General features: G+C 41.4%; 1 protein-coding gene and 1 long non-coding RNA gene across 3 annotated transcripts; one reads left to right on the top strand and one right to left on the bottom strand.

Annotated features, from left to right (window-relative positions):
• Positions 1 to 6,678: 6,678 nt before the first annotated feature.
• Positions 6,679 to 10,788, bottom strand: LOC119008760. Its single transcript, XR_005071527.1, has 3 exons — positions 10,706 to 10,788; positions 7,421 to 7,638; positions 6,679 to 7,160 (listed from the first exon to the last, which is right to left on the bottom strand). It is a non-coding gene; the product is annotated as an uncharacterized LOC119008760 (long non-coding RNA).
• A 2,945-nt stretch (positions 10,789 to 13,733) lies between these two features.
• On the top strand, positions 13,734 to 16,750 carry LOC119008716. Of its 2 annotated transcripts, none has more exons than XM_037079337.1 (2): positions 13,734 to 15,233; positions 15,574 to 16,750. In XM_037079337.1, the coding sequence occupies exon 1, from the start codon at positions 13,968 to 13,970 to the stop codon at positions 14,871 to 14,873; it is 906 nt and encodes a 301-aa protein (XP_036935232.1). In that variant the 5' UTR covers positions 13,734 to 13,967; the 3' UTR covers positions 14,874 to 15,233; positions 15,574 to 16,750. The 2 variants fall into 2 exon arrangements, 1 of the variants encoding a protein (XP_036935232.1); XR_005071494.1 differs by lacking the exon at positions 13,734 to 15,233 and adding an exon at positions 15,387 to 15,458.
• The last annotated feature ends 10,615 nt before the right edge of the window (positions 16,751 to 27,365 follow it).

Genomic DNA, 27,365 nt, shown 5'->3' with positions numbered 1-27,365 from the left:
ACGTTTAGGATGTTCCTTATATTCTTTGAATAATATATATTGAAATTAACACCAGAGGTTTCATCTGACCCATGTATTGTATATATTGAAGCACAAAGCCAGCAGTAAAATAAGCCATATAAAGCATTTCCTGGACTGGGAGGGAGCGGAGGAAATGGCCAGTCAGATTTATGGGCATCCAGGGCTTATGGCTGAATGGATACAGCACTTTATGATGTGAGGAGGAATACAAAGATGGCTTCCTTTCAGACAGCCAATGGTTCTCTCTGCAACGCCTTTATTGCCCACATATGTCACACACTGTCTACATATAAGGTGGAAACTGCTGCAGTACAAACCAAAAGTGAAAGCAGGAAAACTGTTTCCATGCCTTGTCCGTGTGTAAGAATTAACCGGACTTCCCTTTTATTGAAATAGGGTCATGATGGAAATTATACAATATACTTTGTTAAGTCAAGATAGTCAGTTGAGTTACTGCTATAGACTATTAATTTACATTTAATTTTAGGGCACTTTTGTCCAAAGCAACTTACAATAAGTACATTTGTCACAGGAAAGAAAAAAACACATCACCACTGATTACGTAAAAATAAAAGAAGTGGAAACAATTTCCAAGCTCTCATCGGAGCATAGTCGCTGCTATTTATCAAGGATACCTGAAGTACATAAGTGCTATGATTTGAGTGCTAAGGGTAAGAACATACAAGTACATATACGCTTTTTTTGTTTTTTAGGGGGAGGGAGAGTTATGCAAGGTCGAGGTGAAGTCTGAACAAGTGAGTCTGGAGTCTTTTGCAGAAGATCCAGATTGAATCTGCTGTCCTGACATTGGTCGGAGTTCATTCCACCACTGAGGCGCCAGAACAGAAAGGAGTTGTGACTTTGCTGAGCCACCTTTGTTTGCTTTCAGTAATGGCGTTACCAGTCGTCCAGCTGATGTACTGGAGCATAGTGCTCACGCTAGGGGGTCTTGGTCTGACCAGTGTTGGGAGGTAGATGGGTGCAGTTCCATTGTTGGCCTTGAAGGCCAACGTTCTGAATATGCTGCAACGGTTTTGTCACAGAGGTCGAGCAGCTGGTTGGCTGGTGTAGCAACTTGATCCTGAACGTGAACAAAACCAAAGAGATCATTGTCAACTTCAGGAAGAAGCAGTCTAGCCAAGCCTTGGAATGTGAGGAGAGAGGTGAGGACAGCGGAGAAGATCACTGGGACTTCTATCCCCTCAATTCAGGACATTGCTCCCAAGTGCTGTATGTCCCGAGCTGGGAATATTATCAGAGACCCCTCCCACCCTCACCATGGACTGTTTTTTTTTTCCTTGCTGGCCTCTGGAAAGAGGTTCTGCAGCAAAATATGTTAGCTACCTAATTCAACAATGTCACTTTCACTAATTTGCACTTTAAGTATGTCTCTGTTTTTGATATTCATTTTTCTTATTATGGTATTTTTTTGATATACTTTCATATTTTAATCCTATGCTGAGCCCCTGAAATTAAATGTTTTGTGTTCACTTGTTGCACGCTGAATGACAGTAAAACCTGTTGTAGTCTAAGTCTAAGTAAGACACCTAATTTATATCACGTCATGTAAGTACCCCACTTATGTAACATAAGTGATGCACGCAGATCTGATTACTCAGTATCCTCATTCACTCTGCCCTTTGAGTGTGGGAATCATGTGCCGATTGTCCACATCTCCATCTCTGTGAAAGTTACAGATGGGGAGGGGGAACAGTTTCGCTGCAGTTCTGATCCACCTCTGAATGTGGTTTCAGAGCCGCAGCAGAGATAAGATGGCATCTCTGTGAATGGAAAAACCAAGGTGCAGATCACGGGTGTGTCGGTCTGATGCAGTTCACAATCTGACAGCTAAACAGATCCTTCACTCATCAAGTAAAAGAGAAATGTCCCACACTTCAACCCACAAAGCAACTTTACAGGACCAAACAATAGTAGTGTGGCAATTGGTAATGTCTGGTGGTGATTACATGACATGACTCAGTGCAAAAGATTTTAACTCACCAAGAGCTTGTCTCCTTCCACTATTGTGTTGTTGTAGTTACTGTCTTGAAAACCCCCAGAAAACAGCCTCCTTCCCCACGAGGGCCAGAGTCAGACAGTGTGCAATTTACTGATGGTGATTATGTAATTATGTAACTTTGTCACTTTCCAGGATGCATGTGTTTAAATGGACAGGAGGACACCAGGGGAAACACGGACTGTCACTTCTCTGCTTGGTTCTGTATCAAAAAACAAATGTGGAGAATTGGCGAACCTTCACTGATGATGATGCAGAGTCTCTGTGTGAAAAGGGCTACTGTTTGCTAACTTCGTCAGACAGTGCACCTAAAGTTAGCCCTCTAAGCTGACACTATTCGACTGTGGAAATAGGATTTTCTTAGATTTTTTTTAAATCTGTTAATACAAAAGACAGACATTTTCTATGCAGCGATGTTTTCTGGGACTGTGAGTGCATGGTATTGGTTTTTCATTCTCTCTTAAATGTAAGTGATTGGAATATAATATTTAATTGGATTCCACAACCAATTTGGTCCTACCTGCTTATGGAGGTCTAAAACAATGGTTTCATGTGGAGAAAAAAATAAGTGCACTGGTTTATACATGAGCTGCACAAAGTTTTCCATTCATTTCTGAGTGGCGCTAAGCACCGCAATTTTCATCTGTGCAAGTCCACTTATAATAGTATAATTTATTATTTCCAGGAGAGTTCCTGCAGGATTGTTTGTACGTTGGAGTCCATCCTTTGACAGTTCTATTTAGCTTAATTTGTGTATGATTTACCAGTCTTGATTATTCTATAATTAAATTGTCAAAGTGAGTGAAGACACAGGCACTTATATGGGAGATAAATAATGCACATGGGCACATTTACCATGCAGTGCTTCTATAACAGAAAATGTCAAAACAGATAAAACTTCAAGGCTGGGTGTCAGGTTATTTTTTACTTGTACAATTAGTAAAAGAAATACAATACATGCTTTAATTTAAACGTTATCTTCTCAGATTGTGTTAACAGGAGCATGACAAATGGCATTTTGGTCATTATGTAGGTTTTCATCAGTCCATGTAAAATGTCTGCATGTAAGTTGACCACCTATCCAAAAGAAATCAACCATCCATTATGATCATTTGTCGGGCGAAATGTAATGGTGCACTATAATGGACAACAAGCACCATCTGTATTCAAGGGTTTACTTGTTCCATGGAGCTGCTACTTTCCTTAAATCTTTATGTTCAAATATATGCCAGATTTTTTGGTTGGGATTTGATAGTGACAATACAACAACAACTGCTAAACAAGAATAAAGCTTGATAAAGAATTTAGTTACAATTCAGTTTGGGTACCAAGATCAGGACTTTTACGGGTACCAACCAATTTACGATAAGTAAGTAAATCAATGGGTGCCACCAGACGCTCAGCTTTGTACTGCAGTGAACGGGGTCCAGCAAATAGGCTAAATTAACCACCCAAAGCTCAAGTGTACGTTTTATAGGGAACATTTACAACGCTTTACATCGCCGTCAGACTGCCCTTTCTTTTGGCACTATATTTTCTCAACCACAGAACCCCCGTATCCCTGTGCATTAGCGTAACTGGGCTTTGCCTGGTATTTCGCAGCTCGCAGATCAGCTGTTTGGGTCAGAGTTCCAGCGGTTTACGGAAGAGACAACAAAAGAAAATAGAAATGAGTGATTATGACAGTGACGAAGAAATGCCGTTCACTGTGGGGACAAGAGGATACCTTTATGAACCAGAGTATACAAAAGAAGAACTTTTGCAGATGGAGGCTGAATGGACCGAAAGAGAGAGAGGGGAAACTTCTGAGGAAACCGAAGGCCAAGCTCAGGTCCGAGAAAGAGCCCAGGCTACCTGGTGGTGCAGATGTGCAAACTGTAATCCCATACCCACGGACTTGGAGAGCTACTGCTGCCATGAGTGGGACTTGGTTTCAACACAACTTGAGGATATTTCTGAATCAGAGGATTCCAGCGCCTCACATACAGTCTGTATTACCAACCATCCAGAGTTCCCTGCCTTACTGAATCCAGGTGTCTTGCGGACCTTCTTCAGTTTACCTAAGATAAACTGGAAAAAACGTGCCAGACCAGAAGGGCCTAATGACAACTTGTCTTCAATGTAAGTTTTTAGCTCTCACTGCATTTTATTGCATAAAGACTGATAATTAGACAACTAAAGTTTCAGGCTGTGTTTTCTTTATCAACGTAAATTACTTTTTTTTTTAGCTGTCTGTATATGCAAACTGATCTGGATTCACAAATTCTACATTAAATTCTCCACTAGTGTACTGTGCTAACCTCAGCCTACAACATTTGATGTTGTAGTACACAACTGCTTCACAGCTTACCAGTGTCCAACTGACAATGATATGCCTACATATCAGCATCTACCAAATACAGATTGTGAAAGTACATATCAGTTGTAACTACATTATCCCTAGTATTTGATATTCTATATCCAGATATCAAACTGTATTTACATCATTTAGCCTTTTGTATGATTAGACATAACAGCACACATTAGGATGCATATAAACGACTAATATTGTAGGGAATGTACAATGTTCTTCTGTAACCATCTTTAAAAATCAGTGTTATGTGCATATTATATTTTATGCAATGATAATTCACTACAATATTTGTGTTCTCTTTTGGTTCCCTTTCAGGCAATTCAGCCTGGTTGCTTACCGGGTTGTACTTGAGTGGGCCCTGAGAGGACTACAGCTTGGAAAAGGCAACAGGACATTTTCCCATCATGTGTAGTGACTGAAAGTAGAAATACATATCCTTCACCAAATGGGCAGTATGCTGACTTCAAAGAATCCAAAGATGCACTGAATCTTGTTTAATTTTTATACAACTTCTGATAAAAAAAAAAGATATAACACACATCACAATGACCTTGATTTTTTTGATGTGCACAACACAAAATGTAAATCAACAACATACAAATAAAACTGCGAAACAGCACTTGATAAAACGCTATGAGTCATTTACAAACACAGTCATCTTTTTATTCACAACATGATGCAACTCAGCTTTGGACACGTGATTGATGTTGTGTCACCCATGAGTTTTTATCAGGCTAAAATTTGAGGACACAAAAGATTCACTGTCTGTGTTGCCAAAATTTCGCTTTATGGTTTTACCATCAAGAGTAGTAGCATGTTCCCGGCCAACACTGTAGTTGCGGTCCATGACACTGAGCTGAGTTCTGGCCTGCATCGAAGTGTACTTGTAGTGCCTCCTCTTCTCTGCATACTTTGGCACTGAGCTGTGGTAAACCTCCAGCTCCCCTGAAAAATAAAAGTGACCTCCTTGTTATGTCATTTTAAATGATGTAACATTTTCATAGTGTCACAATTTATTTGCTCCATTGTTTTGTTTTTCTTTTGCTACCACATACTCCTACCCCTTACATGACAAGAGTATTGGATGGCCACTAATGTACTCCTGAATGCCCTACTATATAGTGTGTCATATGTCACCTGTGTGCTTGAACAAGGTCATGTGACTCATGTCCTTCTTGTCCATCACAGTGTTCTTTGGGGCATTGTAGGCAGCGCTTCCCTTCACCAGCCACTTCTACTTCCTTTGGTCTTGTTCACTGAGGTCTTCATGCAAACATCTGCGCTCCTGTCCATCCTCTTCCCACCGGCGGACGCCACATATATGACGCGAGATAGAGGTCCATCTCCGTCTCAATTCCATAATTGCATAACACAATGTTTTGAGACTTTTACTTGATAAATATAATCATGAATAAAGAACCCTGAGATGTTACTTTACAAATCTGACAAAGTCATAAAAACAGGCATCACCGTTTCATCACCACCACAAGAACTGCAAGACCACCAGAAGTGATTTCCAATGGACTTGATCCATTCTTGCAATTCCATGTTCACTCTTTTTCTCACTGCTGCTCTGCTTCTTTTTTTTTTTTCAGGCCTACATAAATATAAGTTCCAGAAAAGAATATGTTTGGACAAACTTATAGGACTGGGTCCACAGGCTGATATTTCAGAAAATCTACAAAATGTCAAATTATTAAACATGTATAAATGCTTATTTGTGCAAGATAAATGTGACTTTCAAACATTTTTCATTCTATTAGAGTACTTAACCTGCCCTGCAATGTAATGACAGTTCATAACTGAAAAAGTCTTTGTATGACACCAATATCATGAAATATTTGCCTTTTTTTTATATATATATATTTTTTACATCAAGTACTTTTTTGTTGTCACTAATAAATTCACATATTACACAAAGTTTGCTTCGAACAATACCGATCAACACTAACCTTTGGCTACATGCCATGGATCAAATTGATGTCTGAGGTCAGGGTAGGACTCCCTCCTGCGGAAACCTAATGGCTCCATCATAGGTGAGCTTGTGGTCTCAGAAACCTGGACACAAAAAATAAAATAAAAATGCCAAAACACATCAATAATGCACCTATGCAGACAAATACATATTTTACGCGTGAATCCAATCCATGAAGCTGCAGCATGAATATTTTGCGCTGTAACCTGGGGAATCAGACCTGTTGGTAGAGGAAACACTGTTGTATTACAATAAATGAAATAAGCACAACATGATGTTTGCAAGTACTGTTGCTTATACCTACCTTGCATACCCACAGACATCAAACTTTCCACCGGCACTTAAAATTTCCCTCATGTACGTCAGCAGTTCTGTATGGGCTTCATGAACCACTGGTATGAGGTACGCAGACTGCTCTGAAAAATAAGCTGTCTTCTGTGGCAACTGTAATTTCAAAACTTTAGCCCACTCTGAAATTTCAGTCTCTGTTGTGCCAGTGAAAAGAATGGCTGCTGAAGACAAGAGGTTGTCTTCTGTCAATCCTCTAACATCAGGACAAGACTGCCACACCCCACTGTGCCCAGCCAGACAGTTCCACTCTGTCCTTATCTTGGACCCAGAGCTGATGAGTTTCTTATCACTGATGACAACACCACATTGATGACAATTTACAAAGGAGCTGCAGAGGTTGGGGCTCATTCACAATCCACCTCCTGGAACACAACTGACCGGGGTCTCCCGCTGATCCAGCCTCCAAATCTGAGTTGGATGTCTGTGTGGAGGTGGATTTGCTACTGGGTAGGAGAAAGATGCTGTTAGTTTCTTCAGCAGCTGGTGCCTTCTCTGAACTGCTATTCATCTCAAGTAACATAGAAGACATGCTTGTTTCTAGATGTTCAATTTCTTCGGTCAATGGCTGGAGACACGGATGGGGAGGAAATTATTTGTGACTATTGAAATAGAAATGTAATGTAACTGTATCATTACCATGAGGGGTAATTGTTTGATTAGATGCCGCAAACTCATTTACACTCAGAATAGTCATAATAATTACCTCTAATTCAGACCCAACGGCAGGGAAGCTCCAGAGGTTGATGGTCTTTCTCAGGGGAGGGGATGTTCAGGGCTGGTTAGAACAAGCTTCAGCTGTGATGCTAATGTGGAGGCCTGATGGCTCTTTACTGGAGCCTTCTTTGGAGTGGATTGTAGGACCCCAGAAGACATTTGCTGTTCTTCATTTACCTCTTCTGTTGTGCTTTGTGAAGTACATGCCTGTGACAGCAATATTGCACATGATCATGAATGAGCCTAATTCATTATGCATTTTTGAATAGCCTGTAGGTCAACATCTCTACAATAAACACAAACCAAAACAGATAAGTTAGGCTCACTATAGCTTATGCATTACATGTACAGTATAGCCTATATGTGTGTATGTGTTAGAAATATGTGCTTCAATGGTATATTCGAAACAAGACAGTAGTGCTGGGTGGTATACCGGTTCACACCGAATATCTGTGTATTTTTTCGTTATGATATGAATTTGTAATACACCACCATACCACTGTATTTGATTACACAACGTTCGGAACGCTGCGCTGCGTGACACTGTTTCAGACCGGACCCTTTTCAATGTTGCGCTTCTTAACAGGCATGGTGCGACTGCCAGGCGTAGTGGGGGCCTTTACCTTGCACCAAATGTGCCGCCTTTTCTATCTTAAAGGGGCTAGTAATTCCTCTCTCAACCAGTAGAAAATGCTGGTAACACCTGATTATGCATGAAAAAAAAAAATACCGTCATATACAGTGAAACAGTAGGAATTTCGAAAAATACTGTGATATACATTTTTGATCATACTGCCCAGCACTATGAGACAGGAAGAAAATCATAAGCATTTCTTCATCGCGGACTGATGGAGATGTAAAGCGGTGTGAATTTTCCCTATACAACATACACTTGAGCTGATGTAAAAAGTTTTAGGTGAGCCTTATTTTGGGTGGTTAATTTAGCCTTTTCTCTGGACCCTGTTCACTGCAGTACAAAGCTGAGCGTCTGGGCTGGAGCGGCTCTCTACTTCTCCAAACTGAGGCTGCGCTGATCGGTGATTACAGTAGGGAACAGATATGTACTTTATATGACCCCACTTCAAAAAACCCAAACTATCCCTTTAAGCTCCGTACAGCTGACTTAAGCATGCCTGAGGCCAGCATTGCACTCATCTACAGAGAGTGGAACCCTCCAACATGAACAACAAGGCATCAGCGACATCATCACCATCTTGATGTAATTAATTCGCTAGATGGAGAAGTTGTTGGTGGACATAACTGTTCTTGGTTGCATTGTCTTAGCATTTTTACTTGCCAAAAAAAAGGGGAAGCACACAGACTATATACACACACTAATGAGGGGATAAGCTGCAGGTGGAGTGAGGTGGGGAGAGGACAGGTGAGGGAAAAGAATGTAAAAATACTGGAAGGCACGAAACCAGAACGGCAGCACAGAATCCTAAATCATTGGTGCCTTCTTGTGAATTTGGCATTAAACACAATACATTAAGAGGTTTCTTTCCTTGTAAAATGTGTCTTGTCAGAGCAGACTGTATCTGCTGAGGAGGCTCAGGTCCTCTGGGGTGCAGGGGGCACTCCTGACCTATGACCTATGACTATGGAGTAGTCTGCTGGTGCAGCAGCATCTCGGCAGCAGACAGGAGGAGACTTGATAAACTTATCAAGAAGGCCAGCTGCATCCTGGGATGCCCTCTTGACTCAGTGCAGGTGGTGGGAGAGAGCAGGATGATGGACAAGCTGTCATCACTGCTGGTGCAGGAGTCCCGCCCCCTGTAGGACACTATCTCAGCACTGGGCAGCTCCTTCAGCAACAGACTGATACTGAGCCTATAGACCTCACCCTGTACCCTGCACTGTGCAGTATGTCTGCACAAGGTCACTCTGTTTTTTTGCACTATGTGGTCAATTTCCTTAACACCCATATTTATTCTGTATTTATTATCTGTATTTTAAATCTATGTTTAAAAACAAAAAAAAACTGCTGTTAATTTTGTACTACATCATGCAAATATGTATATATATGTCTATTTCTTCCCTTTTTATTGCTTATAATACGTTTCTTATAATTATGTCGCTGCTGTGACAAACAAATTTCCCCGTCTGCGGGACATTAAAGGATTTCTGATTCTGATTCTTTTTGGGGTTTAAGGGCATCCATTTTACCTCCAAACAGCTGAACATAGTTTCAACTGAGTTCACCATTTACATGCTTTAAAAAGCATCAAAGGATATAGCCAAGTCCAGTAAACAGTAACTAATACAGGCTACTTCTATCAAGAAAACAAAACGTGGAGAAAGTCCTCCAAGAGATCCTCATGAGGCTCACATTATAATTCAAACCTCGTATATACAGGTAGTCCAGTTCTGTGCTAATATTCCATCAGTTTCGTCATTGCCAAGTAAAGAACGAAATCAGTTTCTCCAGATGCCAAATTCCAGGTCTTTGAATAGCTTTCTCCTTTGAAACAATGGTGGTCGTACTTGGTAGCTTATTTTGTAAAACCGAAATTAATTTGTCATCATGGAGTGTCAGATGATACAGTTTGGTACTAGAACCAAATATGATCTATTCGCACCGGCACCAGTATTGAGTCACATGTGAATAGTATCCAACCCTAGTTATATTGTTTGTCAACTCAGAATGATCATGTTTGAAATGTTTCATCAACATTTATGAAATGTGGTAACCGATAAAATGTTTGAAAATTACTGGTTGACTTCGGATTCACTTTCATCAATAGTCAAAGTGCTGTGGCACAGAATGGACTGCTTTTACCAGGGACAAAGAGGGAACCCACACCATTCCCCCAACACTTTACTGAAGTGCACTTCATCCAGCTCTTTCATTTATGTTTATGAAATTATAAAAGCTCAGTTAGCACAGCCTGTAGGGTTGTGTCATGTGTGTCTGACTCTACTTTGTGCTCCACTGATCCTCAAGCACAGAGTTGTTGGTGTATTGTTATTACATCAGTGACGGTAGTCATGGTCATCTCATTTCCTGCTTAGCTACACAGTCTTCTACCCTAACCCCTAACATCCTTTTAGTCAAGGATACTTTTCACTCTTATAACAACTCTAATTATGTTGTCTGGCACTCTCCACTCAAGCTGAATGCATGCCTGCTTTCCTCCAGCAAACATGCTTTCACAGGCTTTTGGTCATGCACGACTACAGCCACTGGAAGTGTGAAAGTCTTCCCCTCTCATGCTCTCCCACCCAGGAAAATAAATTGTCTTGCCAGAATAAGACAGCAAGGCTGGGCTCTCACCCTGCAGGCTGTTTGTAATTGACATGGTGCGGCAGTGGAGACGGCAAGAGACGCTGGGATGCCCGGCATGATGCAGCATCATACTGAAAGACAAAACAGCCTTGTCTGGTGAATGCTGATGGCTGGTCGCACCAACAGTATGTGATGCTCAGTGCAGTCAGCTACTGTGTATCTCCACTGAATCTAACCACTGCAATATGCATATAGGGTCTTTTATTACAAATAAATGTTCTCAAGAGCACGCAGTAATTTGTCAGGTTTTTTTTTTTTTTCTCCCCCATTAAACAGCAACCTTTCATAATATTCATTATCGTAAAATACCAGCCATTTTTTTACTTCATATATATGTATATATATATATATATATACACTTGTATATATATAGTATATACACTGGAACCCCGGCTTATGAAGACTCCATTTAACGAAAAATTCAAGTTACGAAGGCACTTTAGGGCAATATTTTTGCCCGTGGTACGGCAAAATGCCCTCGTAACGAAATCCCACAAATACAGGAAAATTCATGTTAATTTCAAATTTCCGACGACCGAAATTAAAAAAAATATATAAAATAGAAAATTTAAAAAAAGTTTTAAAAAATGTGTAAAAAATATCATTGCACAGTGTATGTATGTACATTAATTAACGTAAATGTAAGTTTTAGTTTTAATGTTTAGAATTAAATTCCATAATGTTATGTACATGTACACCTACGTATGTATGCATGCATACGTATGCTTTCTTCAGCCTCCACCACCTCCTCCTCCACCAAGAACTTCGTCTTCAGCTAGCGTCGTCTCACTCAAAAGGTACATACATAATTTATTTTATTGATATTTATTAATACATTTATCATTTAAAATTTATTTTCTTCATTTCAGATTGTATTTTGGAATATTCTTAGTTTTTTTCACATATGTAGAAGAAATACATGACTGGTAGGGGGCCTGGAATGAATTAGGCTATTTATAGGGAAAAAGGTGCTTCGACTTACGAAAATTTTGACTTATGAAAGACCCTCTGGAACAAATTCATTTCGTAAGTCGGGGTTCCACTGTACAGTTATATAGTATATACAGTTATTGTTACAGTTAAATTAATGCGTTAGCCTCCTTGTAAATGAATGAGTAGATCATTAATTACTTGTTAAAATAGCATACAATATATTTGATATGGAGTTAGAAATATACAGTAAACTCATAAACCCATAACAGTAAAAAGCAAAGTGATTTAATTGTCATGTGTAATTGTATATGTAAAAAACAAGCATAGTGTTTACTGTGCCTTTTTGTAAGTTTTAGTTTCAGCCAAAGCACGTCTTTCCTAAGCTGAAAAGTCAATTAGCCTAAAGCTGGAAGAGGCTAAACTACAAGCATCTATGGAAATGTCTAATTATGAGTAAGAAGCAGCTGTTGCCATAGTTTAAACAAAAGTACTCGAAGCAGGTGTTGACTCAACCAAGTCAAAGAACGAGAAACAGAACTCCAGCTATGTGATGATGGTGTCCCAGCACAGACCAAAGCAAGCCCTAGCTACAGCGGTTCACCTTCACATCTCAAGATCTTACCAATACTGCTGTTAAGGTGGGTGTACAGTGAGGACACACACACACACACACACACTTTGTGAATGACCAAAATCCCAGGGGAGCACAGCACACAGTGAGGGAGGGGTCACTGCCACCCAGATCACCAGCACCACCGCCACCAGCCTCTGCAAAGAAAAGGAACAACAAGGGAATAGTCACACAAAGTGAAACAAAACTGGTATAAATGAAAAACTGGGCAAATAAAAAATAAATAAATAAATAAATAAATAAACCCTATGGTACCGAAGCTCAATTCAATCTGCAGGAGAAATGGGCGTCAGTTGGTGCATCCTACAAACGGCGAAACTGTGTTCCCTATCCTCCTTTTGTCTACTTTGTAGACTTTGTTAGCAAGACACTAGCATTAGAAATGACCCGAGCTTCAAACTTCATCTCTCACACAGACATAGCTCCCAAGGAGAGGTCAGCTTGGAAGCCAAACAAATATAGGGAAGTCTCTGTCCACAAAACAGAAATATTTCCCAGAGCCGCTTCTGACACAAACCGAGCCCCCAACAAATTCTGATAAACTGTGTCCCTTTCATAGAAATCCTCACGCTCTAAGCTGTTCTTCATCATCACACATTGTAAGAAACTAACTTCAGTGTGCTGAATGTAAAAGTGAAACGTGCACCCTGGACAGAAGAGGCGGACCCTGCTCCAGAGCATGGCAGGAAGGAAGAAAGCCCACCTCAGTCTCAAGACACCACCAAATACACAAAAGTCTGTGGTGGAGATCTGACAGACCGATCCTGCTTTAAAATATCTCTTATAAAAGTGTATCCATCTGACCACAGAGACAAAGCAGTAAAACTCTAAGCCATTATGGACGAACAGAGCAACTGGTCACTAGTTCGCTCACAGTTCTTCGAAGTGTTCAACGACCAAAGTCCAAGTGCACCCTACATATTAAGAACATGTGCTGGGGTAAGGGAACAAACAGGAAGAAGGGCCAGTGCTTATGAAGTGGGATCTCTGGATGGAACTGTTCGGATCCCACTACCAAGCCTCATAGAGTGTAATGACATTCCTAACAACAGGGATGAGATCCCAACCCCCACTGCAGCTCTTCATCTTAAGTCAGTGGTGCACATCATCCCAGATTTTGACCCGCAAGCCCCTATAATGCTACTTCTAGTTCAGGACATTATCAGGGTCCATAAAGTCCATAAACAGCTGAATGGCTCACACAACCTACCCTATGCACAGAAGTTGGATCTGGGGTGAGTCACTGTAGGCAATGTATGTCTTAAGCAGTGTCCACAAACCACCAACAGTCAACACCTTCTACATGAACACCAAAGAGCTAGAACACCCTACTCTCTTTGATCCATGTCCTAACGTGTTCCACATCAAAGAAAAATATAGTTACATCCAGGTCATCAATTCCTCTCCAACCTATTCTGAGGAGGAATCCACCTGTGATGCCGACCACCTGGGATGCACTGTGTTTAAACAGACAAAAGATGACAACCAGGTGACTCCTTCAATCCAGGATGCCTCCTTCATGAATATAATTGATGAAGGACTACAAGAAAGATTCAAACAACAGTTTGCTAGTGCCATTACCCTTTAAGGGTCCGTGTCAAAGGCTCCCCAACAATAGACCCCAAACATTGAAGCATCTCATGTCTCTCAAGCGCAGCTTTGAGAGGAAGCCAGTTCCTCGGCTTCATGGACAAGATGTTTAAAAATGGACCCGCTGAGCTAGCCCCTCCTCTCAGGGTGTACCATCCAAAGAAACCAAAGCAAATCCGAGTGATGTTCGATTCTGGCACCCCATACGATGACTCACTCAACTATGAACTGTTAATAACCGGGACTGACCTGAAGAATACATTGCTTGGTGTATTGATCTGCTTCAGAAAAGAAGCAATTGCCTTTACAGCAGACATAGAACAGACGAGCTACTGTTTTATGGTGAGAGAGAAAGACTTTCTTTGGTTTCAAGAAAATTACCTCAACAAAGACGGTGGGGATTATCACATGAGGGTTCACGTCTTTGGTAATAGCCCCTCACCTGCAGTAGCTATTCATGGCCTAGACCAGTCTGTTCAAGTCAGCGAGTTCAACATTGACCCTGACGTTAAGCTCTTTATGATGCGCGACTTCTACGTAGATGATGGTCTGAAGTTGTTGCCTACTGTCGAAGCCACTGTCAACCTGCTAAAGAAGACACAGGAGGTTCTCTCCAAATCAAACCTTAGGCTCCATAAAATCGGAAACAGCAAAGACGTCATGGAAGCTTTTCCATCCAGAGATCATGCAAGCAACCTTAAAGACCTGGACCTTGATGCACATATGCTGCCAATTCAATGCAGTCTCAGACTCAACTGGAACCTCCAAACAGACTGTTTCCTCTTCAGTATCCCCATTGACACAAATCCCTATACTCGCTGGGGTGTCTCATCCATGATCAACAGCCTCCATCATCCTCTTGGGTTTGCAGCGCCGGTCACCGTCCAAGGCAAGGCGATTCTGAGAGAACTCACTGCTGAGATCGGCAACTGGGGAGCGGATGCTCTTACCTCAAGAATTGGAGGACTGCTGGACGTCATGGAGGGCATCCTTGACTTGTAATGGGGAAAGCCAAGCTGGCCCCCCGACCTAAGCACACAATACCCATACTAGAAATTTTGCGCAGCAGTGCTTGCCATTGAGTTAGCAGACATAATCTCAGCAGAACTGGACTTTAAGCCTGACACTGTAACCTACCACTCAGATAGCAAAGTGGCTCTGGGTTATATTTGTAACAAAACCAGACTTTAAGTTTTAGCATCCCAAAAAGTAGTCCTCTCAAAGATTTTGACCCCTTCATTATCACACAAAGCCTTCTGAGAGTTGGAGGCCACCTCCACCATTCAAGCTGTCCACATTGACTAAGTCATAGAATCCCTCAACACATGAAGCTTCATCAACGCACTGAGGTGTTTTCTTGAGGTGCGTGGACCTGTCAAACTTATCCGTTTGGACAAGGATTTGAAGATACCATCAAACACTGACAGTGAAACTTTGAAGACTTACCTGTCAGAACAAAGCTGGTCTTGGATCGTCTATCCCCTGCGTGCATCTCATTTCAGTGGAACATGGGAAAGAATGATTGGTCTTGCAATAAGGATTCTGGACTCCATGTCCCTCCAGCTGAAAGACAAACTTATCCATGAGGTGCTAGTGACTTTCATGGCAGAAGTAGCAGCGATTATCAATGCCAGGCCTCTTGTTCCTATGACAGCAGACCCTGATGATTTGTTTATACTCACACCAGCTGCTCTTCTTACAGAAAAGTTGAACAGTGTTCCTGCTCCTGCTGGTGAGTTTGAAGATTCTGACCTCTACAAGCACCAATGGCGACAAGTTCAGCACCTGTCCAACACCTTCTGGGACAGATGGCGAAAGTAGTTCCTCCCAACACTTCAGGCATGCAATAAGTGGCAGTCTAGTCATCCAAGCATGGAGCCAGGAAGTGTCGTTCTCCTCAAAAATAGTCAAGCACCAAGAAATGAGTGGCCTCTTGGACTGCTAACACAGACTTTCCCTAGCAAAGATGGGACAATTTGCAGGGTCGAGGTGAAGGCCATTAAGCAAGGAGGGACTACACTCTTTCTCAGGCCTGTTATGGAGATAGTGCTTCTTCTCCCCCCAGATGCTTTGATAGATAAAGTGTTATGGACTTGCTGAGTGGTGTGTGATCACACTAGATGGGGAGTGTTCTGTTACAGTTAAATCAATGCATTAGTCTCCTTGTGGGGGTCCCAGTGTGTGTGTGCCTCCTCTCTGTGGTGTGGCTGGAGGTCTCAAAGCGGCTGTAGGTGTCGAGGTCATCCAGCAGGCTGTCTGTGGAGCTGATGGACCTGGTGATGGTCCAGTAGCCTGTGATGTGCTGTAGGCCTTACCACATCCGCCCGGAGTCAGCAGTGGAATAGAAGCCTTCCATCTTCTTTCTGTACTGCCTTTTGGCCACTGTGATGGCTTTTTCCAGTCCATACTTTGCAGCTTTGGACTCGGTCTCATTGCCTCATGTGAATGCAAGAGAGTGAGCACGCATCATGTGACGTGCCTAACTGTTAATCCAGGGCTGGTAAACTTCTCGACTTGTATGTTGGGCACAGTGTTGTCGACACAAGTGCTTATATACCCAGTCACATACACAGCAAAGTCATGTATGCTGACAGAAGAGTCCTCCAAAGTGGCTGCAGCTTCACATCCTAGTCTGTCTGAGCAAAACAGTCCTGCAGGATATACATACATACATACATATGTACATCTATATATATATATAGATATACAGATATACAGTAAGAGGTGTTAAATATATTTCATTTAGAAAAAATTAAATCTCAAAAAGACCCCACCTGTGAATTCCGTAGCTTTCATAAATATGAGAAAGGTGGTTGCTAACAATTTATTCTTTGAAAATCAGTGAAGTGATGAAGATCTGTGGAGATTATTTTGCTGAACAAAATGTGTAAGTAGTCCCTATAATATATTTTTATCCTCCATGGCATGTATTTTCTGCAAGAAAATACAAAATCCAATTAAAAAGTCACATTTGTCTCTTTACTTGGTTAACGAGGATGATGCTAGCTTGATCATCCCTCCAGCACGCTACACTAAAATGAAAAACAATCAATTGTCCATCCACAGAGTGGGAAGTGGAGCCATGGGTGGAGCTCATGGTCACAGAGCCCATGAGTGGTTTCATTTAGGCATTTTGAATCTTCCATATTTTAGAAGAACCTCATTAAAAATAAGATGTAGCGTCCACGGTGTATCTAACCCTGAAACTGTAAAGAACAAGATGTCGCCTCATGTTTCTACCATCCAGCATTATTTTTAACATATACTAGCTTATACTGGGTACATTTTTATTTAGTTTCACTCTGTGATGTCAGGGGAAAATAAGAAATAGAGATGTGAGGTTCAGTAAAGTGCCACCATCTGAATTTTGATTTCCCTGTGCAGGTGCGTAGCCCTGATGATAAAGCAGAGATAAAAGGTAACAATAAATGTATTCTATTCTTTGACCACATAAACTTTTGATTCAGTAAAACAGCATTTAAATGAACACAGTTGTAATTCTGACCCTTTAATGCAAACAAATTCAAATGATTAGTATCTGTCTCACCAAGCATACAGCCTTTGTCCTGATTGTTCTCTTCTTGGTGACATATTTAAATCACATTTCTCACTTCTGAGTGATAGGCAGTACAAAAAACAAATGAAAAAAATGTTTGAACTTTTTCAAAGACAGGAGGTAACTCGAGGCCTTGGCTGGCAAAATTCTTTATATCCTTGAGGTATTGAATGATACATTTCAGCTCTTTCTCCAAATCACTTCAGCTATTGTTGTCTCAGACTCTCAGCCCAATTCCAAATCCTCATCTGTGATTTTTCCCTCAGCAGGCATTCACAATAAAATTTCCAATCTCTTTAATGTAAGCCTGCCTGGATATCAGAGCATCTGCTGAACATCTGAAATGTAAAACTCAGAGCTCAGACTGAATTTTGTCTGCACCCGGCGTGATGTCACTCAGGGTTTAAGCACGTGTCTCATGTTGTTCGACAACTGTGGGGGATAAACGACAGCCGTGCATGAACGGAGTTAGGACATAAGGAGCCAATGCGATTACATTCAATTAACAGTCATCAACATCTGGGCCTGATTCCTGACCAGATACGAATGATAATTATGTATAGTTACTGTCACTGTATAATGTGTATACACAGAGCCATTTCTTGCAATATGTGGACTATACAGGTGCATAGGGCCCCCGCACTACTAGGGGGCCCCTTCAAGTTGCAAATCCAGCCTCAATGTCTGAGGAGTTAACCGATGGAAAAGGTGTGAAAAGTACCTGGCAACTTTTTTTTGTAGCACCTCCGTGAGCCTAGGCGATACGGACGCACACTGATCGATCAGACCCGGTCTCTACTGTGCCGCGTTGCTATGACAACCACTACTACTAAGTGAGGGGAGGCAAGGCGAGTTGCGCTCAGCCGCCGGTACTGGTCAGTCGCGGCATGGCGTCAAAACTAACCTATTCGTCTGGTTTGAAATTGGAGCCGCAGACCAGGAAGCAGCACGGCCGCCTTCAGCTCCACCGGACCAGGATGTTTAAGTTTAAAAATGATTTGCAATTTAAAATAAACATTTTTGAGGAACATTGCATCAGTTTCACTTATTGACCTATAAAGGATCCTTATTGTTTACCTTCTTTTAGCATTTTCTATCAGTTCCACTTGCTATGGTGGGTAAATTTAAGATGTTTGATTTTAATTTGAAAAGGTTTTCAGGTTAGGAATCTATCCAGTTTGACAAAATAGCATAGCATCTTGCTTAGGGCCCCCAAAAAGACAGAAACGGACCTGTGTATACAGTTTGTGTTTGTGTGTGTCTATGAAAGAGATTATCCATGTGTGATAATTGTGTTCCTGTCAGTGTGAGCAGGTTTCTGTTTGTGCAGCAGTATTGAATGATTCTGTACTAAGATCAGCTCGGTAGAAATGTGACTGGGTTTCTTTTGTTCTTAACTGCATGTCTTCATCTCACACTTACAGAATATTCAAATCACAGAGAGTTCACATTATGGTGCAAATCAAATCCACTTGAACAATTCCGTGGCAGGTTGAATGAAACCTCTTCACGCTTCCACTAAAGCTCTCCCTTATAGGTTGCCTGTGTTTTTTTTTTTGTTTTTTTTTTTCTAGAATTACGAAAATAACACATAAATGTGTCGGTAAGAATTATATTTTTGTTCCAAGACTTTAACAAAATGACTGCAAAACATTTTGCGGTAAGAAAGTGTAACTATTCAAAAGTTGCTATGGCAACAAGTAGACTAATTAGACTGAGAATCAACATTCGAAAAAGGTCAAATTGAGAGAAGACTAAAGAAGGGAATAGTAACAAGTAATCCGACAAAAACATTGTGGATCTTAAATTAAACACATATGAACTAATCCGTAATTATTTTAGGAAATGTTTAGGGGGAGGAAATAAAAAAAGGCAACAACATAAAAACATTGCAAGCACAAAGTAAGACTTTCTACATAACAAAAGATATAGGCTGAAGTTTGCTGTGCCGAGCCTTCCACAACCATTTAAATTATTATTAGTTGTGTTGTTGCCTTTTTTAATGGCTTTATTTGAATGTATAGCTGAAGAGAGACAGAAATTGTGATAAAGGGGAGAGAGGGGACAACATGCAGCAAAGGGTCGCAGGTCGGGATTCAAACCCTGAGCTGCTGTGGCGACGACTGCAGTCTCTGTACACTGGGTGCATGCTCTGCCGAATAAGCTATTTGTGTAACCTGTACACAAACTGCTTAACATCAAGAAAAAACATTATACAGCATTTCACAATGTTTACAACGTGTGCGTGTAATGTGTAAACAATGTAGAAGACGTACAATATTCTTATTTGATGGAATGGTGTGGTTATAAAACACAAAGTCACAGAGTTTGAGGTTTAACTCACTGCAAATCCAACTTTAACTAAGCTCTTGGACGAGCTGATGCACACAGACACACCCATGTTATTGTCGCACAGTGTGGACGAAGAGGAATTTTCCAACCTTAACGCATATATAAGGGTTATAGAAGTTTTTTTTTTTTTTTTATGGTTATCTGCACTGAGGTGAAATCATGCGGTTTGACGATGACAGTCACGTCGCTGCTGTTGCTGACTGTGGTGGTGTGGAGAAGTCAGGTTTGGCAGCTGCAGTAGCATTTACGACCAGCAGAGGGAGCTCTGGCTATATGTTCACTGCAGGTGTGGACAAGAAGCGTGTTTGAGTGTATGTGTGCAGCATTTGTGTGTCTGTGTGTGCGTGCATGTGTGTGCATAACTGTATGGAAATTTCAGCACGCTGTGCTGTGTGTGTTGCTGCTTTTGTGTGAGTGAATGCTTGGAACCAGTCCAACAGAGTAATACCTTTACTTTCAGCCAGCAGAGAGAGAGAGAGAGAGAGAGAGAGAGAGAGAGAGAGAGAGAGGCTGCTTTATGCTTGCTGTCAGCTGGTTTCCATGACAATAATAACCATAACCACATTTCTATCACTTTTCAGTTTGCTTCACGTGTGTTCTGTGTGCGAACATGTGTGTACATGTTCTCTTAATTAGCTCAAATGTAAAGTTGTGCATTCTATTTCAATTCAGTCATCACAGTGAAGTGTGTGAGATGGACAGTAATTTGTAACAAGTGAAACTGAATCTTTAAAACGCTCCATCAGTGGTGTTATAGTTTAAAAGGTAACGTAAGAATGAGAGGGAACTGCTGCAGCGATCTCAGGGCGGGAACAGCGAAACAAAAACAAATGATCAGTTCCTTCAAATGCATGTTCATGTTCAAATGCAATTCACATCCAAATCCAAATGAATCCATATCAAAGATGGCATTTTTAATTACCTACAGGCATATGTATATGTGCAACGATTTTGACAATGGATGACCCCTGAGTCATTCAGAGTAAAAGCTTGTCAGTGGTCCTGATATGTGTTGCAGCACAGATCTGCAGAATATTGCAAATAATCACTAAAAATATTTAGTGTGCTAATGAGTTGAATGCCTTGCTCGTGCTATACAGATATGTTATAGATATTGCTTGCACATAAGCTCCAGAGAACAAACTCTTTCGATATAGTTCCCTGAAATAAACAATGTAACTGGGTAGAAATGATTGTGAAAACAGAGACTGAGAGACAATAGGTGAATGAATTCCAGAGAATTGTTTGTCTAAGTAAACACAATGAGGCAGCAACATGCACATGTAATGTTTGTCCACAGGCAAGAAACAAAGATATTTAGAATATATGAATGATAAAGTTTCCAACAATTAATAAGTCATGACTACAATTCATGAATGAAAATGAAATGAAAACTGGAGCGTTGTTTTGCCCAAATTCCAATCCATCTATAATTAGTACCACATGACTCTCCAAATTTTTTCCAGGAAACTTCAGAGGAAAAATTAGGAGAGTATGGCAGCATGAATATTAGTTTTTACCTAAATGCCTGACCTAAAATTAAGTTCATATTAATGTCAAACTGTCCAGCACTTCCACTTACAAATTGTCCTACAGTGTACAAAGGGGGTTAAATTCACACACAAATTATACAGGATGGACTGACTCTGACTTCTGGACTTAATATCTTCAAATGCAATTGTTAAATGTGTTATAGACCAGATGTATTTTAATGTGTTATGAGTGGGCACTATGGATATACAGAATACTTGACTTTATATCATGATAGACAGAAACTCTGATGTAGCTGGAAAACCATATGTGAGATTATGTGAGGTCAGCTTTGGCAAATCACGCAAATTAAACACATCAATCAAAATACTTTTTACTATATACTATTGGATTATGCAAAAATCTAAATGCTCATCGGTTAGACTGACTGGTTATACAATATGTGCAACATTTGAAATTCTGTAAGGAAACAAATTCATGGACTAAACTCTTGTGATCCACAGAAAGCGAGACAAGATGCAGCAACAACATAGTCGAGGAAAAAACTAGGAATGACATGCAAGCAGCACACATTTATGTAAAAGGTACGGGCACATAACTGGTTGACTGCTGTGGACTTACTTTCAGCCTTCTGTCAAACTTTCCAATTTCTCGAATGTAACCTTGTCTGGATATCAGAGCATCTGCTAAACATATGAAAGCTCAGACTGAGCTCTGAGTTTGTCTGCAGCAGGTCGGTGGTCAACCAACTTTCTTCACAGCGGCAGTGCAGAGAGAAGCTGGACGGCTTGTGTTCTACCGCTGACCTCAAGCCACACCACAGAGAGGAGGCACACACATACCTGGACCCCCCTAACCCTCCACCAACCGTCTCATCAGGCCAGGTACATAGAGTCCTGAGGAACACCAACCCCTGAAAGGCAGCTGAACCAGACAGTAACCGTGGCCGGGTTCTCAGAGCACGCGCCGACGAGCTGGCTGATGTTCTCACATCCACCTTCAACCTTTCCCTCAGCCACAGCACCGTTCCCTCCTGCCTCAAGACAAGACCACGAGACCACAACCATCGTCCCCCATCCCAAGAAGAGCCAGCTCACCTGCCTGAATGATTATAGGCCAGTAACACTCACTCCAATCATTATGAAACATTTTGAGAGAGTGGTGCTTTCCCACATTCAGAACAGCATACTGGACACCCTGGTCACCCTGCAGTATGCCTATCAGCTCAGCATGTCTACCTCAGATGCTTTCACTGCTGTTCTCCACTATTGCCTCTCCCACCTGGAAAATAAAGACTCAGACATCAGGACTCTATTTGTGGACTACAGCTCCGCCTTCAATCCAGTCACCGATAACAAACACAAGGACCGCATCATCCTAAAGTTTGTGGATGGCACTGCAGTGATCACTGCACAGATATTTTCTTACTGGCATGTTTGCCTTCTTGTGCATCTAAGCAGCTTTCATAAGGATGAATGGAGTTCAGTCTCCAACAATGCAGGTGTGTTGATGCGTCTGGACTCATGATGTTGTTTCAGCAGAACCAGAGGTATCACCTTTTATATTCCATACATTCCTCCTTCTTTTCAAAATCTGATACCCACAGAACCCACGATGTCACGGGGTGACATCACTGGAGGCAGTTCATCAGATATCATGCAGCTTCCTCTGGAGCCACAAAGGCTATATGCTGCTTTTTTCACATATATGCAATAGGATAAACCAAGACTTGTACACACACTTATTAAAATTGGTGGCCTTGCCCTTTACAACAAATGGTCTCTGCTTTGCTTACAACATGCATGATGATGGAAAAACCAGTCTCAAGCTAATAGTCTGTGTCAGTATACATGTAGCCTGGTTATACATGTAGCCTGGTTAGGAATGGTCTGTTAACCATACCTGTCACACTTCTGCTGCCATACGTTTGTTCTAAAGGAATCTGTGGTTGAAAAACATGATGGCGCTTATTTTGCAGGAACATCAAAATAAATGCTTTGGCATTATTGTTCGTTAAAAAAAAAAAAACATATTTTGAATGCAAACATTCCATTTGAGATACGACTGCTGTATCAGCAAGCTGATAAATTTGACTGACTAGAGTGGCATCCTCCTCTTCCCCTGTGGTTGACTGAGCCACATGTTAAAGATAACTGCAAATCATCATGTGTGTGAACTGTGCTAAATGTGAAAGTCTCACACTGCTTATATTGGATATCAAACAGCGACTCCCCTCACATCCTGGATGATTGAAGTAACATATGCATTGGCCCGCGCGCCTGATAAGCAACAAGAAAAGAGGCATCCGGATACAGCCGTACATCATAATGCACACTCATGTACGCACACACGTAAGCACTTACACACACACACACGCGCGCACACACACACACACATAATGAACAAACATCCAAGCAACATTAAATGTTAAAAGCAGCGTAGACACACATTCAGACAGATACACACACACACACACACAGAGGCAGGGAGGTCTTGCAGCACATCACAGGGTCAGCGGCACACATCGGCATGGATTATCACACTGTCACACTCCGCCTCACGCCGACGGATAACAAGCTGCAGAGAGACGTCCACTGGGGGAGGAAGGAGGGAGGAGAAGGGAGGCAGCAGAAGAGAGTGAAAAGCAAGAGAGAAAGAAGAAACAAACAACACACGTTGCTTTATGCTCTCAGTGTGTGTTGTGCACTTTGTTGGCAGTATTCTTTGTTTTTTGTATGAATCTGTGTGTGTGTGTGACATTAGCATGCAACATCATACCTCTTAACTTTAATACATCTTTCATCATGCTTGTGTATTTGCTCATTGTGAATGTGAATGGATGTAAATATGAAGCTTATTATGGTGCGTGCTGCTGATCCTGTACAGGCTGTGCTGAATGAATATTACATGGAACGTACCTACAGCCTTTAACAGCTAATGCCACGGGATCCATGCAATATTCAACACAGCCTGTCAAAGGGGATAAAACACACTTTTCCAACCTGTATGTGGCATCTCTATTGATACTCACACGCATAAACACACGCAGACATATAGGAATGTCAGAACTCACACAAACTATACCACCCACAGGCTCTTTTATCAGCTAAAAAAATGTGTTTCCAGATGAGCAGTGGTCTCTGATATGGACCGGAGGGGCCACAGCAGCACCTGACATGAAAACTACTGAAGCGTAGTTTACATCCAGGATTACAATAGGATTACAATTGATGCACTGGGCTACAAAGTTTAAGACCCTACACTGACTGTCTGTGGGGAACTGTTTAAGCAACTGAGCATCAAGAGAAAACTGAGGCTTTATCTGATACAGGCCTGTAATTCCAATCCCCTCTGTTTTATAATGCTGTTTTATCATATTTTAGTAAAGAGGCCTGTTTTGTTGCTCTGCAAACTTTACATTTCCTGTATTTGCTTCAGATTTAAAGGAAGGGTTGACAAGTATTTCTAGAAACATTATGTTATATTCATTGAAGATCTCTTAACATCCGAACAGTATCAATATCAATGTATCAAATGCTCTGACAAAAGAAAAAAAAAAATCTAGTGTCTGTGGCTATAGCAGGCCCAGCCATTCACCTCGCTCACTGGACAGGGCTTCCTGGGCTGCTAAGAACTGGTTAAAATAGGAACTCTTTTTCAAAATGTAATAATTCTCAATACTTTATCGGCTATATGTCCAGGTCCAGAGCCAGAGTCCATCATGTCCGTCACCAAAGAGGGGTGGCAGGCCGGCGGAGGGGACTCATTTTGGTCATATTGCTAAAAATAAGGATGGCATCCCCCCTCACCCCCCTCAAATCGCCAACTGTTTGATATTAGGGTAACTTGCCATTTTCAACATGTAGGTTGGCCTAGCTCAAAGAAAGATGTTATAGAGACAGGCACTGTGAAAATAGTAACATGAGGAATAATGTTGAACAGTGGCAATTGTTGCCTTAAATAGGCACTCAGTGGCAGGTTTAAGCCAAATGTCTACATGTGGTGAGACAGACTGAGGTGCTCCCAGTCAGCTAAACTAGACAGCCAAGCCAACCAATTACTTGTACCTGCAAGAGAAGAGGAAAAAAGGTACAACCACATGGACCAGAAGACCATCACATGGACAGCAAGACTGCTGAGTTATATAACTTTGCCCAACGTATATGTATCAGATATTCTCAAAATACTACAAGAATCTAAATGAAACTACAAGAAAGATTGTGAGAAGCGTTCGAGGTAAACACAATGGCCATACTAGGTTAAGACCAGGTGGTAATGGGGTGTAGAGCTGTAGTCATTTTTGTCATGATGACAAAGAGGAAGGAAAAAAGGAAATGCTAGTGTCAATATCCTGTATCAAACACTGTCTGATCTATTTCAGACATGACAGCTTTCCAAAGTAAAACATTTGATCTATTTCTTCTGTATTCTGACCTGTCCGTAGAAACAGCTCACACACACAGACAGACACACAGATGCCACAGTCTGTCCTTTTTTTTTTTTTTTTTTGCCCTTTCTTTTCGTTGCTTGTGTCACTTTCAAATGCTGCACAGAAAGAGACTGGAAGAATATCTCATTCACTGTTTCTCTCCTTCTCTCTGTCGTTCTTCGTTAGCAGAGCAGATGGTGTGAGTGAGCAGGCCGGTCATTTCTAAATCAATAGCCGGGCACATGGGAGTCACTGTGTGTATTTGGAAAAAGCCCATAACACTTACACTGTAGCGCGCGCTCACACACACACACAAACACACAGAAGCACAAAAAACAGACAAGAACTCACAAATGTAGAAATAAATACACATTCATGCAGCACATTCATCCACAGACACATGCGCACAAAAACAGACACACATACACACACACACACACACACACTCCAAATGGGGATAGAAGAAGAAGCGAGGGAAGGAGATTGAGAGTAAACCAATAGCCCTGCAGCTTATTTCTGAAGACAAGCTGTTGTTTAATATGATTTCAGCAGACGTCAACCCCACGACAATCATTTAAACCTCCAGAGCCTGCTCAACTGGAGGAGATGCAAGTACACTCCCCCACCCAGCCCCACGCCCCTCTCCTCCCGTGTTACTCTTCTGTCCTTTCTCTTTCTTTCTCTCTATCCCTCATACCTTCCTCTCTCAGTGAACAGCAGTGGAAGCCGGAGGTGGTGGAAACATATTAATGCTTCATTAAAGTCATAATCCACAACCTGTTGTATCCCGGTTCTGTTTTGAAGTGATGACTGTCATGAGGCGAGGGAACACACAGGGACAATTCTGAAGCCTTCTGTAGTTTTATGTCCGCTCCAGATGCTGCTGATTTGTTGGCAACATGTCATGTTAAAGTTTCTGTTTTGCAGTGAATGCTGCACACTGTTTTTGTTGTTTGGTTTGAAATCACATTAAAATGGGGTTTATTACTATTTACATGACAACAAAAGCTGGTATCAACCAAATAAATACTGATAGATGCCTGTGATGGTATATATATATATATATATATATATATATATATATATATATATATATATATATATATTAGGGGTGGTACAGTTCATCAAAAAAATTCGGTACGCTTGACATGGTTCAGGACGCGTGTGTACCGCTCGGTTCATAGGCACGCGCAACTTCTTTTTCTCATTTACTAAGGAGGCGAAGTGTGTACACTCCAGAGCAGCAGGTGGCGGCACTGAGCTGGATGCCAACCACAAGTAAACAAGAAGAAGAGCTACCAGTCGGCTGTGTTTCCGGCATCGCGGATCACTAGCTAGCTAGCTTGCGAGCTTCAGCAATGGGAACGGCAGTTCTTTTTACTTAACTGAATCTCTAGAATTCGTTCAGTAAAATGATTTGTTCAAAGGTTCGTTCACCGAATCGCTCACTGCTCTCCAACTCCCTGAACTGATAAGCAGCCCTGAGATTCACGTTCACTTACTGAGGGACGGTGCGTTCAGGGACTATAGTACACAATCATTCGCGGGAGACGCAGCGCTGCTCTGAGTGGTATACATGCAGTAAAATTATTACACGATGAAAGTGTCCTCTGTGCACAGTAAAATCATTTAACATGATGCTACACGGATGTTAGCATCACAGCGC

Source organism: Acanthopagrus latus, chromosome 19, assembly GCF_904848185.1.
Source record: "Acanthopagrus latus isolate v.2019 chromosome 19, fAcaLat1.1, whole genome shotgun sequence".
NCBI lineage: Eukaryota > Metazoa > Chordata > Actinopteri > Spariformes > Sparidae > Acanthopagrus > Acanthopagrus latus.
The sequence above is the reverse complement of the archived record's forward strand: the minus strand, read 5'-3'. Positions and strand labels throughout refer to the sequence as shown.